The sequence below is a fragment of the Branchiostoma floridae genome, chromosome 1 (genome assembly GCF_000003815.2).
Source record: "Branchiostoma floridae strain S238N-H82 chromosome 1, Bfl_VNyyK, whole genome shotgun sequence".
NCBI lineage: Eukaryota > Metazoa > Chordata > Leptocardii > Amphioxiformes > Branchiostomatidae > Branchiostoma > Branchiostoma floridae.
Window position 1 is genome coordinate 18,658,798 of NC_049979.1, and position 15,972 is coordinate 18,674,769.

The following is a 15,972-nucleotide window of genomic DNA, read 5'->3' on the forward strand; positions in this document are numbered from 1 at the left end:
CCTCTACAAATTTCAGTGTCAGATTATTAGATATGTAAACTTACCTTTCATTGAGCTGACCGAGTGCCCTGCTGATGGCAGTCTTGGTTCTGTAGTCTGCCTCGCCCTCTAGCTGCCTGGCCTTGTCCTGCAGGGCTGATAACTGCACAGCACAGCTTGGGAAGGTGGATACTGCAGCCTGTGGTTTAAGATAACATGCATGTTAGACACACTCGTATCTCATATCTGCTATACTTGGCTCTGATTTTTGAGAGTTGGACTTGTCATTCAATAGACAGTACTAACTGTATTTTACCAATGAGATGGAAATGGAACGTAGTCTCACCTAACATTTAAGTTTATAAAACAATACTAAGACATCATGATACTTCAAGAATAACTCCCATCTACCATGTAGTTTTTCCTTTATCGATTACAGTAGCCATACACATACCTGGTGTTCCTGTAGCCTGTCCTGTGCAGCCTGTAGACTGGTGGGCATACTGGTGTCCACAGCATGGCACTTCTCCTCTGTCTGCTCCTCCAGCTCAGACACCTGCACAGTGCAGATGGCACAGGGTCAGGTTGGGGATGGCAGGAGAAATTATGCTTACTTGCAATGCTTTCACAATTAATGCATGAGGTATACAGCAGATGTGAAATGATGTTTGTATTCCCATTAGAAGTAAACAAGGATGCATGTACAGGATAAGTACCCGTAGTAAAATTTTACCAGTTACAGTACAATAAATATATTAAAATGGTTACTTGACAATAAGTGCTGAAGAAAAAAATTTTGTGCTTTAAAAATCTTGAGCTTTTGATTCGACAGTATTATCCATACCTCTTCCAACGTTTGCTGGAACTCCTGCCACTTTTCCGATGCCCTACTTAAGATCCTGTCCCTATTCTTGGCCCCTTCCTCTGCAGCAGTGAGTCTGCTCTGCATGGCCTGCAGGGACCGGAGCACCTCCTGCATGGAGTCCTCCTGTAACATGGGCATCATCTGTTTGGCCAGGTCCTGCATCTCAGTCAGCTGGTCTTGGTGGGCGGTGGTGTCAGCAAAGAAATCCTGCACAAAAAACATGACAGATTCACAACTCCCATATAGCCTAAAAAGGTTAGAAAGCAGATCGGACGTTACAACATGAAAGCATTAATCCATCCTTTACTTGAAAATTTGAAAAAAAAAAGAAAAAGATATGGCACAACAGGGTTCAAACTACCTGGTTGCCCAGTTGCACTGCACAACCAGATCTAGTTTGAGCTTAGTTTCAGGATGCATACTGCTCTACCTAGTTTCCAGGTGAGACTGCTGGTGTCATGCCAGTGGTCTAACGATGTGTGCACCAAGGACCACAATCAACATTGCAACATGATCAGGGCTCAGCAAGGAGAATGGAATATTGAGCTGACTTTCAAATGGCTGACTTTCATCTGGCTGTGGTTGCAACCAGGCTACATAAAGTATTTCAAACCCTATATAACAATGTGCCCCTGACCTTGTGTTGTTGCAGCTCCTCCTGTGCCTGTGTAAAGTCCACTCCATCCTCCCCAGTGTGAAGCCTGTACTCTGCAGCTTCTAACCAGGCTGTCAGGCTCTGGGTGGCTTCATGGTACTTCTGCCGTAACTCCACCTCAGACTCCAGTTTAACCTGCACATATCATACATGTACATGTAAAATGGGAATAGTGTGGAGACAAACATCAAATGGAGATTACCTCAACTTGGTTAAAATAGGTACTTTAAGTGTGCGAATTAAACCTGCCTGTTTTTCAGCCAGTTCTGTGTTCAGCTCTGTCTCCAGCTGCCTGACCTGAGCCAGCTTGTCTGCCATGATGGCTGGCATCTGCTCATCGAGGGCCTCCAGTTTGGATTTTTCTTTATCACTTAGTGCATAGATCATTCTCATCTGTGAGGACACTTCTTCCTGGGAGAGCTGAATAAGAAAAAGTACATTATCTTTTATCTAACATGATTCATAGCATGGATATTAACAGTTTCCTTGTGGCAATGATTGTAAATGCCAGGAGTTCACATAATTGAACATCAGAGTATCACAGTATCCTGTTAATATTCTGGGTATCTTATGTAACACAAAGAAAAGCCTATTTTATGAACCAGGAAATGCAAGACAAAAAAGTTTCAATGATAACTTACTTGACAAATCTTGAGCTGCTCCTGGACATACTGCATGTCCAACAAGAGGGGTTCTGGCCTGGTGACTTCAACTCTTGTCTTCCACAGCCAGTCTAGGCTCTTGTCTATCTCTCCTTGGAAGTCCTGCTGCTCAACTAGTCTCTGCTCACACTCCTGGGAAGGGATGACAATTTTTTTCCACAATGAGACCACAGATAATAACCAGAACTATGGTCTACAAAATCAACTAAAACCATTTTCTTCAGTTGTCTTATGCTTTATATTACCTGTTGTTTCTCTTGAACAGCCAATTGTAGTTTCTGGAGTTCCCTCTTGAGTACAGCCAGCTGTGTTGTGACGGTGTCCCTGTCTGTGTCTGTACCCTCGGCACCTATCTCCTCCCCACGTGTGCTGAGGGGACTCAGGGCAGCCAGGCTCCTCTGGACAGTTGCAGACAGATTCTGGCCCACCTCGACCCTCTTCCCAAGGCTGGTACCAGGCTGGTCCAAATTGGAAATGGCTTCTTGACAGTGCTGTAGAGACTCCTCCACCTCCCCAATCCCCCCCTCGTACAGCTTTCTGGCTGCCACTGCCTCTTCTAGCCGTGTACATCTCTGCTGGAGTTTCTGGCCAAGCTTCTGAACTTCCTTGTTCAGCCTGGCCACCTCTTCTGAAGAGACAGCATGGCCACTGGTCTGCAGAGCTTCCTTTGCTTTGGTGATATCTTCAACACCAGGCTGAAGTGAGGCAAGTTTCTCTTGCAGCTCCTATAGGTTAAATGGCATGAAGATGTCAGTCAGTACAGTATCTGAAGCAATCTTGCAGTTAGTTTGTTACACTGTCAAGTTACCGGTAACCTACAGGACAGTTAGCGCATACATAGAAGCAAGATGGGCACCTTCCAATTGGAAGGTGCAGTTGCTGCTGTTACCTGGAGAGTGAATAAATGTGAGTTAGTTTGGTGTTATGTGGGATAATGGCCTATTTGTAAGGGATGCTGCTTCAGGTCAGTTGTAATCCTGTCAAAGGCTGGCTTACATGGAGCATTTATAATGTATATGTACTAAAACCTTTCCAAATGTAGGATACGACATACGATAATACACTTTTACGACTATCTTCACCTGCCTCCTGTCCCCAAAATGTACACATTTCGTGCAGTGTATGAATGTTACTGCATAAAAACTTTTTTTTCCAATTGCCTCAAAATAACAAAAGAAAATGCTTCAAAATGAACGAAGAAATTGAACTTCTTCCAAATACAGAGTACATGTATTTCCATCCTCTGGTAAAGGCAATGACACAATGTACAGAGCAAATCTGCATGTTGAGTGGTATGCTTCTGTGTGGGTACATGGTTCATGCTTTATCTTGATTCTGGAGCATGCTGTTAGGTGTCCCTACAGGCAATAGTCACATACAGTGAACAATAAATGAGGAAACATGCTGCAGCTGGCTGATATACAAAAACTATGATTAAGCTCAGGGTAAGGGTCTTCCATCTCTCTCCATTATACCTTAGTCTTGTAATCAAGAACTTTCTGTGAAGCACATACACTTTGCTCAATAACCTGAAAAAACAAAGACATTATCAGCATGGACACATGACATCTGTGCGTCTACAGGAATCACAAGGCTGCTTTCCAATCTGATACAGTATGCAATGTGAGTCTAGATGTGACTGTATGCAAAGGACAGGAAGGTTATCTGAACAAGATGACACACATTGTGTTCATTGTGCATGTACATACTATGTCATGTCTAAATTGCTTTTCTGTAAATGTCCAAGGTAAATGGTTTTGTACATGATCCTCAAATAGAATGTTATTGAAGAATATGTTCATTACTTATTTCTTTCTGTTTTTAGCAGTGAAAGGGTACTGCATTGCTTATGCCGTGCTGTATCTTTAAAGTAGCTGTCTACCTGGGAAACACCGTTGATGGGTCATTCATGACTGAAACTTTAGTGAAAGTGATTGTTGAGTGTGAGAGAAATGGACAAAGAAACACCTTTCCATGTGGTCGTTGTTATATCAACAATGCAACATGACAAATTTGCTTGGCAATTGAGTTCCAGACACAGTTACTGGCTAATGTCAACAGGACACTGTGTGATATGTCAACAGCTAGATATGTTACATGCATAAGACAAATTACCTATATATCAAGTTATCAGACATACAGGAATTAGGCAAACACACAGATTAACATAGTACATGACGACCAAATGCTGCTACCCTATAATGGCTGTCCACACATTAACAACCTACTAGTACCATGTCTTAACTTTGCCAATCTCACAGTACCTCATAGTACACTGAACCTCATAGTACACTGACTTAAATCTAGCTGCCTCCATTACTTTCAGACTGACGCAACTTTAAAAACCTACTCTTTGCTGCTTAACCTAGTAACCAATGCAACCTTGGTGCTGCAAAATGTTTTCACTGATCATTGCACAATGGGAAATTACAATGAGGATTTTATCCAGTGACAGTATCACCCTTGTCCTTACCCTGTGCTTGTTCAGCAGGCTTGCTGCATCAGTGGAGGAGAGAGGAACAGGTGTGTTAATCTTGTCCAGTTGAGCCTGGAGAGACTTGAGGTCCTGTGAGCACTGTTCCAGTTGGGACTCATGGTCCCTCCGTGCCTCCAGTGCACCCTCGAGCTTGGACACCTTCTCAGCAGCTTTGGATGAGACTCTGCATGGAGGAGATGTTTCAGAAATCACTATCTGAGATTTGAGTACTCATTATCACCATTTAATACTTCCTGAGATAATATGAAAAGTTGTTTAAATCACTTGCATCCCAAATCTAGAACATTCTGTTACTGGTACTGTATGAAACAAATTACCTAGTATCTAAATCTGGCACTTGGCCACTGTTGTTCTTGTTTTGCAAGTCTTGAACAGGACTACATCATTTATTAATTTTTGCTTGTGTTATATAATGTATAGAACAAATCTTTTACTTTATACATGTATAGCATGAGTCATCAACTTATTGAGGTTTGGCACAAAAAATATTTAGCTTTATGTACAAAATGTAAAAATTTATTAATGAAGTATGTTATTATATGATTTTCCCCATATCTTCTGCCACAAAATGTTACTAAGTAGTTAAAAACTCTCTTTACTTTATGCACCAAGTATGTGATGTCTGGCTGGTTGCCAAGCAATGTACATGTATGTTGTCTTTACCTCCAGGCTAAGATCAAAGGCCTGAATGCTGGTGTGTATTTATTGACTGTTCACTCAAGGGTGCAGGGCAACATTATTGGAATATCAGAATGCCATTATACAGCAGCTGACCTTTCTAACCTTGCTGACAAGAATATTACAAGTAGGGGGCTCCTTCAATATAACTGTTTTTTTATATAATGTAATTTGGCACATATAACAAGCTACCCTATGAGCTGCAAGACTGTCCTCTAGGAAAGCACTGGGAGACTTCAGAATTGAGGGCAGATCATGAATCGAGCAATATTGAGAGGTTGCATCTTGTGATTGATTGTGTGTGTCTTTCTTTTAAGACTTCAATATTACTGGTGGGTTGAATAAGTCAAGACAAATAAGTCTCTGTTTAAAGAAAAGGGATTGCATATGTCAGACTTAAAATCTGACATAGCATAAGCCTATACCTGCCATGTCAGCAGCATTCATTTGTCTTCTATGAAAAAGTAAGTAACACAAATTAATACAAATTGGGGGACTAGTAACATTAATTATTTTGTCAGCTGTAACATGACACAAAAACACATCCTATACTCAATTTGTACAGTATTACATGATGTGCATTTTAATCTTAAGTTTTCTCTGACCCATTTTGCAAAACAGTTAAACTGACATGTTTTGTATACTGGCATTGGTGCCATTCAAGATACTATCTGACGGTCATGAACACTTGATTTACTCCAAGAGCCTACAGGAGTACACTTCAACTGCTATGGCACAAGGGACCTATTTATATCCAATAAAGTAATACACTCTCTCCTGCAGGCCCTCTACGAGGCTCTACAGCAGACCCAGTACGTGATAGAGAGCCGGCAACTAACCCCTCCAAATTACCCACATTATGACTTCTGGCACTATGATGTACAACCTGGATATCTGAGAATTACCAAGCCATGGAGCAAGCCTGCCTAATGTTTGGCGAAGATCATATTGTCATGAACACTTAGTTTTACAGCATAATTAGAGACACCAGACAACAAACAAGAATGCAGTTATGTTACATGTACAATGTACTGAACGTACATTGTACATGTAACCTACCCATGGTACAATAACCCAAAATTACATGTAGGAGTAGCACAACAATACTTTAAAGATTATGCTATGTTGCATTCCATTGCACACAATGTACAAAGAATAAGATTGCTTTTCCACAATGTATTATGAACTCCTGAGATTTTGTCCATTAGAAATATATTTTTGTAGATTGAAATAAATTAACTGTCTGCATTTATAGGCAAGAATTATAGTTCAGAGCAAGACAGCAGAATTTATAGCCAACAAGGATTGTTTGTTGTACTTCTAGTTTTAAGAGTCCAGCAATCACATGCATTCTTTAATGCTTTATTTATTCAGGTATTAGTATCATTCTTTTTCATCAACACCTAGTTTCCTGGGAGGCACCTTGCATAAGGCAATTTGTTTATTTAAGAAGATGGGAAATCAAAATTCTTGTCACGAAACATGAAATGAGATGCTCATGAAGATATGCTGTAAAGATACGTAGCTCACGTCTATGTGCTTCTACCATCACATCTCAAATTTGACTGACATTTAGGGGTGGGTTGGGAAAGAAGCATCATGGGAGCTGTGCAGATTCTGCTTCCTAACCTCTTGTGTCTTCTATAATAAAAATGGGCAAAATTTGTGGGCCGGAGATTACAGGTCGTGGGATGAAGAAGCTGAGGTCAGACGCAGACGTGACTAGATCTATAATGGCAGTTCTTCTAACAAAATTCACTTTGAGCTAAATATCTACATTTCTATATACTTTTGGATGGCATTTTAATGATACATACAGGCACATAGGTCACCGACAGTTAAAGATTCTAAAAGTGATTTAGATAGATGGGCAGTAGATTGGTAAGCAATGTCATCATGGCATGTAGCTGTTGTTTAGAATTCAAAGTTGTTCATCTTATATATTATAATTATCCCTTTGTAAAATCCAATATCAAACCCTAATTAAACCATAACATTTCAAGTGACCATTACAAATGTTATACCATACTGTATGCAAAGAGTATTTAAGGTCAAGTATTCCTGAATAATTCATTTTCCTTTGACATATACATGTATTTGGCTCTGTATGTATTACTGGTACCATTGTCTACATTGTAGGTCTTATTCCACCTACAATGTATTTACCCTTTTTGTTTCTAAAAATTAAGTCACCTTTACTTTGCATAACTCTTAGAACCTCCTAAACCTTAATAATGAAAAGACCAAAAAGGAAAGGTTTAAAAACAGTATCATTTCAATCCTCCTACTCAAAAGTGGAGAACAAATTCTTAAATTTTCTCACTTGTATTCAATCTATAAATCATCAAGAAGATTTTATACATTATTGCTAAAACACTGATTTCTTACTTCAGTTTTCACCTTGATAACAAATTGTGTGTTCAATATACTGCCTTTCAAACACTGATTTATGATAACAGAGATTCATAATCATAAGTTGCAGTAATCTTGTCTTTAAAGGTAAAGAGCTTCTGCTGATCAGTACACTGTAACTGCACACCAAAGCTGCTGCCACACCCCTTATTGACAACCATTACAGTTCAATGCATCTCAAAATTACTGGCTGCAACACACAAATTCATGATGTCACATCTCCTTAAATGTTATTTTCTATGCATGATACATGTCTTTTATCCCCTACTTCCTTTATTTCATGTAGTATCACAATCAAGTGTGTAAAACTGTATGATTTTTGCATACACATGTTGACTTCAAATAACCAAATTACACGGCTGCATAGCTGGTACCGTTGGCCTCAAACGTGCAATCAATTTCTGCTCAGAAAATCAATATAGGGTTTTAAATGGCTTTTGTGAGCCTCATCTCCACGATATGTTACCTGCATCAATACCCTTCTTGTGATGGCTTCTCCTTGCCTTTCTCAAAGAGCACACTACCCTGCCTGGTCCCCTCTGTGGCTAACCTCCCTTCTTGCTCCAGTGATTGTTGAAATGACATAAATGGGCAGAGAGGTGATTGCTATAAGAAGCCCCATAAAGCCACCACATTCTGTAGCTGGTTGCATTTGAATAACGGTATTTATCTATTGACACATATACTGGAATCTCCCAAGTGAGGCACTTCTTGAGGGATCTTCACCATCTTAAAGTGATATTTCAAAAGAATTACCTACGACATCAATGTTAAATTGTCAGCTGATTTTAAGAGTAGTATAATCACAACAGAGAAGGGTCAGACGCTATAATCAAAACAATCATACAACAAAAGAAGGATAATGATTCACATTTACTTTGCATCTGCAGATGTCACCAGCTATAGCTAATACAATAGCCAGATATTTCCTATATAGTCATGACACCTGCAGACCCTACTGGGACAAGGACAGCACAAATGTCTACGCGCTATGTAGGCATACATACAGCTCTAGCCACAATGTCACCTTGGTGACCTTACCTTGCTTTTTTCCAGCAAAACATTCCTCTGCATTTGCCTCTGCTAAAGCCAACAGCTTCTGAGGGCCTCCAACCAGTGAAATTTCATGCAGTTGTTAGAATACGTAGTCAGGCTCAATTTAATCACATCTTCCTGCCCACCGTCTCTCTCCCTGTCTAACAATAGCACGTTCTGGCAGAAATTCTGAACACATGCAAGGAATACATGGCACTAACTTCACTCGGTGAATAGAAGTTGGTAATAATTAACTATCTCTCCTTGAATACATCATTCTGACAATCTTACAAGCCCAATTGGCACTTTCTAATGTCAAGCTGTCTGGTCGCAATAGTTTTCTCAAATTTCTATACAGCATATTGGGCAAATTTTGTGATACCAGCAGCTTGGAATGAAATGCACACGATATGACAACACTTGTTTTGGAGGCACAAGTGAGTCCATAAGGACCTGTGTCATGTAGTTTCTATAATGAGTCAACCTGTTCATGCATTTAAGAAGAATATGCAGCATTTATTTGAATTTTTCTCTGATAATATTTTAGGAGTTACAGTAATGTTACTTTTATCACGTGGGCACTCACAGGATAGCATCCATTAGTAAACCCTCATTGGATGTTGTCCCAGGGGAGATATAAAATATTGTTCTCAATGCACAGTGGCAACAGGAAGAAACATTGTTTGCTTTGGCCTCTTAACACTAACCACCTTGATGTTGACAACGACAGTGCCATTTCTGTATTTGATGCCAAGGTGGTCATTATTTGTACATTTCAAGTGGAATTATAATCAAAACATATACCTCAAGTACTAAGTTCAATTAGCATAATCTCTAGGTTGAAAATATGCCATGGCAACATTTATGATCAAATGTTCTTGGCTCATCCAATGCACGATGATCAAGTAATTGGCAAGCTGATCTGCATAATTAGTTACAATTTTCAAGATGAATCTGTACATTAGGCAGGTGCAGTAGTTGGCAAGCTTGACTTTGTAAAAATATCATACACAGAGTTGTTTTATGATTCAATCACCCTGTTGATGTACCTGTTTGCAATGACAATAAGGTGCAAAATGAAAAGGGTAATATACTATCTACATCCATTAATTGTCATTACTCTTGTCTAGTGTCTTAGTGTCTGCTACTTTCGTGACAAGCATGTCATTTTCAGGCCATCTGCATACTGTAACCATTATTTGTGTCGCATGATTCAATTTTGTACCAGAAAGAAGCAATATGCTTCAGAATAAAAACTATCATAAAAATTCATGTTAACCTTGATGTTGAAATAAAGCTCAGCTTATAATATGACTGAGCTTCTGAGTTTCCAACCTTACCCCATAATAAATCATGCTACCTGACAAATATGGGTGCTTACAGTATTCAAGCAAATGACCTGCCCTTCCTGTACAAAGTGCTTTATTCTGTCATCAATCTTAACTGGGCCCTTGGCAGGGTGTGAGTTTTCCCATCCTCCACAAATAGAAGCACCACTTTGTATGAAGGTAAACTGTGTCAGACTCCAAATATTCAATGGGGATTGTTAATCATAAGATAAATATATCAGTATGGGCTTTTTAAGGATTCAAAAGTAATTGTTTTGTCATAATCATATGAAACCATGTGATGGCATGCCTTGTAAGCCCCTGCTAGGAGATAATTTGAGATGATTGGAATATAACACAATTATCATAAGATCAAATTTCATAACATAATATTTCATTGGTCGCCATGATAGCAACTTGCTCACTTCCGCATGGCAATCTGAACATATGGCCAAGACATGCTTGAATGCAGCAGCATGTGCATGTACTCACTACAGGTTTGATATCAGAAATGTCCTAGCTCAAATACATTTTTAAACAATAAGAAAATATTCTTCTTCGTGTGATAATGTTGAAATATTGTAAATTTTTGGAATATTCATCCTCCAGTTGCATTTGAATCATCACACTTTGATTAACTCCAGAGTCCATCATATAACATTACTAACTGCCAGCAGCAAAGTCTGAATACATAATATCCTCCCATCTTTATAAATATAATTAGTAACATTGTCCATGTCTGCCAAGATGACCAGGCAAGGTGACCCTCCCATGTGATGTTGTGGTGAACCCTGTCACATGCTGCAAATCCAGATCAGCTGGAATAGTGTGATCTCATCGCCTGCTATTAGAAAACCCCATCACTCACGCACTGAGAGCCGTGGGCACATTCCCGTCAGAGTACTCCAGGCTTCCCTGATGCCTGCATCGCAGACCATTGGAGCAGCAGAAGCAATCCAGCAGCGATGCCATGGTGGGGTGGGGAGGGCAGGGAGGGGTGGTGGGCAGGTGTGCCGGCTGCCAAGCAAACTAACTTCAATACATTCACACTCCCATCGATCCAATAAATATTACATACTGCCTCCTGCATCCCATTTTCTCCTCCTCATGAATAATGGATCATGGAAGGCTCAGAAACCTGATTTGGTTCACCCTTTGGTGGCGTTCAGGGTAAATAATCCATTCCTATTAACGCAGCAGACTTCACTACCAGGCCCATCTCTGTCTCCATTATCTCTTTAATTAGCTCATTAGACTATTGTCATCAGTGTTTTACTATACATCACATAAATTAATTTGAGGAAGCTTAAGTGACATGCAGGATTTGTGTGGATGCCTGCCACCGTGGGCCCCACATCTGCACATGGGGCATGCTTCACCTCAGCTTTGATTTATCATTACCAAAGGCTTCCTCACTGGTGAGGGTCACGTTCCACGTTTGTGAATACATAACTACTGATCTTTGACCTTAGCTTTCCTTATAGTAGCAAGCACAATGGGTCTACTGCAATACAGCTTTAGGGAAAAAACTCTAAATGCTAGAGTTGATACACCTAAATAATTATCAGTGACCTTGGCTCTGTAATATGAAAGGAAATATAATGGATATCGCTAAATCTCATTAGTCATCTTTTAAAAATCATATCCTGTGTGAAATTTCAGGAAACGGAACAAAGCACCAATAAACACTGCCACCATATTGATCTGTCATTGGAGGTGATTATTATCCACAGATTGATCACAGTTCATCCTCCCTAAGGGGGGCCAACCAATGCAAAGGGACAATTGATTTGTTAGATAGCCCTTCCATTTTGACATACAAGTCCATGAATGAACATGATACTATTTATCGTAAATGGAAACCCCCTCCAGACACATTTCTGCCTCTGTTGAAGTGTCCAGTGAAGTTCAATAATTCCATGGCCTTTTCACCTATGCATACTACTTTGATTCCAGGAGCATTCAAGTCAAGGCCAAAAGGGTAGGTCTGTGTGATTTGGACTTGTGTCTTACAGGCAATTCTAAACTGGTGTAGTATATCTCAGCAGGTTTGATTTGTCCATGATATCAAGAATACCCAATTACAACATGTTTTAGCCAAATAAAAGGTTTTGAAGCCACATCTTCATTATTTATGCTAACCAGAGTGACATTTTCCCTTCTCCAACAGCATTCCTACAACCTGTACTTTTTAAAAGAAACATTCTCTACATCCTGTAGGGCTGAACCTTATGGACCAGATGGAGGGAAAGCCAATAAGAAAGTGATGGATAGCATGGGCTGGTTCTTACTGGTAAACCTAGCAGAGCATTGACCTATGAGCTCTATTAGACGAAAGAGCTAATAATATACAGCAGGACAGCAAGTTGGAATCATGACACTTGTAGTGCTACATGACTCTTTCACAAAAAACCTACAATGTTTTTCATGTTTACTGTCAGTGGTATTTCTATTTCATTTAGTTTTAAAATATCACCAACTCTACACACAACAAAAACAAAACAGCAGAATCAATGGCACTGTTTCTTAGTAATTTGTTCCTGAAATGCATGAGTGGGTCTACAATCAATACATGGTCAGGGGAACAGCTGTTGGAAGGAGGACTTGTTTGCATCATGACCATGTTAAGTTCACTGCTAACCATCCAACTGGATGTATGAAAAATCCTAACAGAGAGGAAAAAGATGATCAACACGTGTTACTCACTCATCCCTAATGCTGAAATGCCATCAATGTGGACTGTTGTGGACCTGTCCCTGGTGCTGAAACATTGTTACTAAGAACTGAAATGGACCTGTCCTTGGTACTGAAACTCTGTTACTAAGAATGGTTCTGGCTCTGTCTCTAGTGCTGAAACACTGTTACTAAGAATAGTTGTGGACCTGTCTTTGATGCTGAAACTCTGTTACAAAGAATTGTTGTGGACGTGTCTTTGGTGCTAAAACACTGTTACTAAGAATAGTTGTGGACATGTCCTTGGTGCTGACACACAGTTAGTAAGAGTGGTTGTGTACCTGTCCATGGTGCTAAAATACTGTTACTGAGAATGGTTGTGGACCTGTCCTTGGTGCTGAAACACTCACTTACAACTGTAATGGACCTGTCCTTAGTGCTGAAAAACTGTTATAAGCCTCTACATGAAAAAATAGACTAGAGAATATCAGCAATGTCTAGATAATGATACTGAATGGGTAAACTGGCAACATCCTTCATGTATTTGCCTTTCAATCTCTGAACTTGATTGTATAAAGCAAGCAGCACATGTCTAGAGGCTGAAAGTGATTTATTAACATAACTACTGTCTTGCCACATACCGCTTAAACTGCTGCTCCACAGCCACCAGCTTCTCCCTGAGGATGGTTGCATCTTGGGGGTTGAGCTGAGCCTGCAGAGCGCCACCTTGCTGTTGTAGACGGTTCAGCATCTCATCATACATGCCGGCCTCCTTGCTGATATGCTGGAGGAATGACAGGACAATATGAGAAGTGTATCTTTATGACCTTGTGAAAATAATGGTAAAACCAATCAACATACAATAGCATAGTGATATAAGAGCTGTTTTAGGCAACAGTTGGCAAACTACACTAAATGATGGATGTTTGTATTTTCTGATGTCTTTTCAAGGAAATGTATGACCATGCTTTGCAAAAGTGTCAGACTAGCTCACAATAATGTATTGTTGATTTCATCGTGCATCTGAGCTCTTACTGGTACTCAAAGCGTATGTTACATTGTATTGCAATAAACTTTATTATTGTAGCGTCAGAGGTAAGTATAAAAGAGAGAAAGTCTTCCACAAGATACAAAAAGTGGCAACATTAATGCAATTTAGCATGAACGAGATGAGGAAAGATAAATGTAAAATAGCTATACAGCAGACACTTTCATTAATGAACTTTTCTTCATGGGTTCTTTTAGTCTGCACTGGTCTTAAGGTGCAGATAAGGTTAACAAGAAAACATGATCTCATCATTAGCAATCATAATTAGGGGGATATGCTCCATAAAGCACTTAAGTTCATGATCTCCACTAGTCTTCCAACTGATTACACTGAGAAGGGCAAGTCAAGCCATTGAGCCTTTCAGTTTGCTTGCAGCAGGATATTTTTCTGTCAACTGAGTTTTGAAGATAGAAGTAAGTCTTTTCCATACATCAAGGAAACTTGCTAGGATAGCATAACACACTGTATAATGTTGTACTTGTTACCTGGTGTTTATCTAGCTGGGCTTCCAATTCCTGCAAAGCGGCATCAAGTTTGACCTCTGGGAAGGTCGCAATGTCTGCTTGTTTCAACCACTGACTACAGCTGTCCAGGTCAGCCTGGAAGGTCTCCCTGTCCTGTAGGGCACTCTCCAGTCTGACCAGACATGTGGTCAGCTGGTCCTGAAGGTTATCATTTCCTTCCTGCAGACCTGGAATATAGCAAACACCAAGTTCAAGGACACAATTCTTCTAGATCAAAATTTGACAACTAAGCATAATTAAAACTAGTAAAAACATTTAACGTTAGTACTTTTTATAACAGGGGAAGGCAAGAAAACATTGAATGTTACAAATATCATTCTCAGTTTAATGCAGAACGAGAATAAGTATTTCTACGCAGTATTGTAGGAAATAAACAGATTTAACCAAAAAAAATCGATGACAATCAATTTCGGTTCACATTTCCCACGGGATAAGAGCAAATTGGAAAAGGCGTATTGATAAAAATACCTTCAAGTGCACTGTCCAGCTTGACCTTGTCATCCTCATCAAGGTCACCCAGCAGATTTTGTGCTTTGCTGTTGACCTCTGCTATGTTGGGCTGATACGAGGAGACTATGTTCTGTAAGGCCTGTAATCACAGCAGACAAATGTTTCTTAATCTCATTGTTTGACCTACTTTGTTAATGCAATTCAGCTCTTTAAGTGGTAATTAATAGAGAAATAGGCTAGTAATCTAATGCTCTCTTTTTCACAATAGTGTCATTATAGAACACTACACAAGGCAATCTGTATTTGACAAGCTCTTTACTATCACCAGAAGAAGAGCTTTAGCTGAGTATAGCAAATACCTTGTTACAAACTACAAAATAGAACACAAAACAACGTCAATTCGAGGATTGCAAGACTACAAATGGCAATATCAAATTAAGTTCATCCAAGCTTAGATTTAAATTCAAACAACCATGAATACTCTTTGAACTTCAAATTGCCAGCCTTATTGTCACGGAGTCAATGAAGAGGTGATGACCCATCTAGCTCCAGTAATGGAGCCATCCATCGACCACAACAATGCTGTCCCTTTTACACACATGATATATTGTAGTTGTTTCACATGACTTATTTTATCCTGACCTTGCCATTAGTCATCATGCTTGGGATGTTTTGGTTACTTGGGGCCATCTGGCAGGAGTTGAAGTCACACAGGTAAAAACCCAATCAAAGGAACAACTATTCCTTACCTTGCAGGAGTTGATCTGCTTCTGCACACCGTGGGGCTGTAAGGCGACGGGCTCCTCCACCAGGGTCTGCACCTTCCTGCCCGTCTGTTCCAGCCATGTCTGGCACTGCTCCAGCTCGGACAGGAGGTCCCGCCGCTCGGAAACACCTCTTCCCAGAGCCTGTCGCCGCCCCTTGGCATCCTTCTCCAACTGGACATCAATGCAGTTACAAGAACTCTTATTCCCCATGGCCAGCTGCCCCTCAACAACCATCACCTCCTTGGAACAGTGGCCCTGATTCCATGTTAACAACCTACTATGTCACGTACAGGTCAGACAGGCAGGATCTTCAGGGATGACTGAACTTCCAACTTGTCATAACATGAGCAGATTCATCTGTCAAACAATATGCTCTGATGGCCAAAAACCCAGACATTG

At 40.1% G+C, this 15,972-nt stretch overlaps 1 protein-coding gene across 1 annotated transcript in view; it reads right to left on the bottom strand.

Moving 5' to 3' along the window:
* The window catches only part of LOC118411261 (nesprin-1-like), a gene marked incomplete in the record, with an annotated part of 114,399 nt that overhangs the window by 41,214 nt on the left and 57,213 nt on the right, over positions 1 to 15,972 (bottom strand). The window contains 13 exon segments of the mRNA XM_035813467.1: positions 45 to 178; positions 434 to 535; positions 824 to 1,051; positions 1,482 to 1,634; positions 1,749 to 1,919; positions 2,141 to 2,293; positions 2,407 to 2,886; positions 3,637 to 3,690; positions 4,635 to 4,821; positions 13,426 to 13,568; positions 14,318 to 14,523; positions 14,825 to 14,945; positions 15,556 to 15,744. Coding sequence (XP_035669360.1) covers positions 45 to 178; positions 434 to 535; positions 824 to 1,051; positions 1,482 to 1,634; positions 1,749 to 1,919; positions 2,141 to 2,293; positions 2,407 to 2,886; positions 3,637 to 3,690; positions 4,635 to 4,821; positions 13,426 to 13,568; positions 14,318 to 14,523; positions 14,825 to 14,945; positions 15,556 to 15,744 — 2,321 coding nt within the window.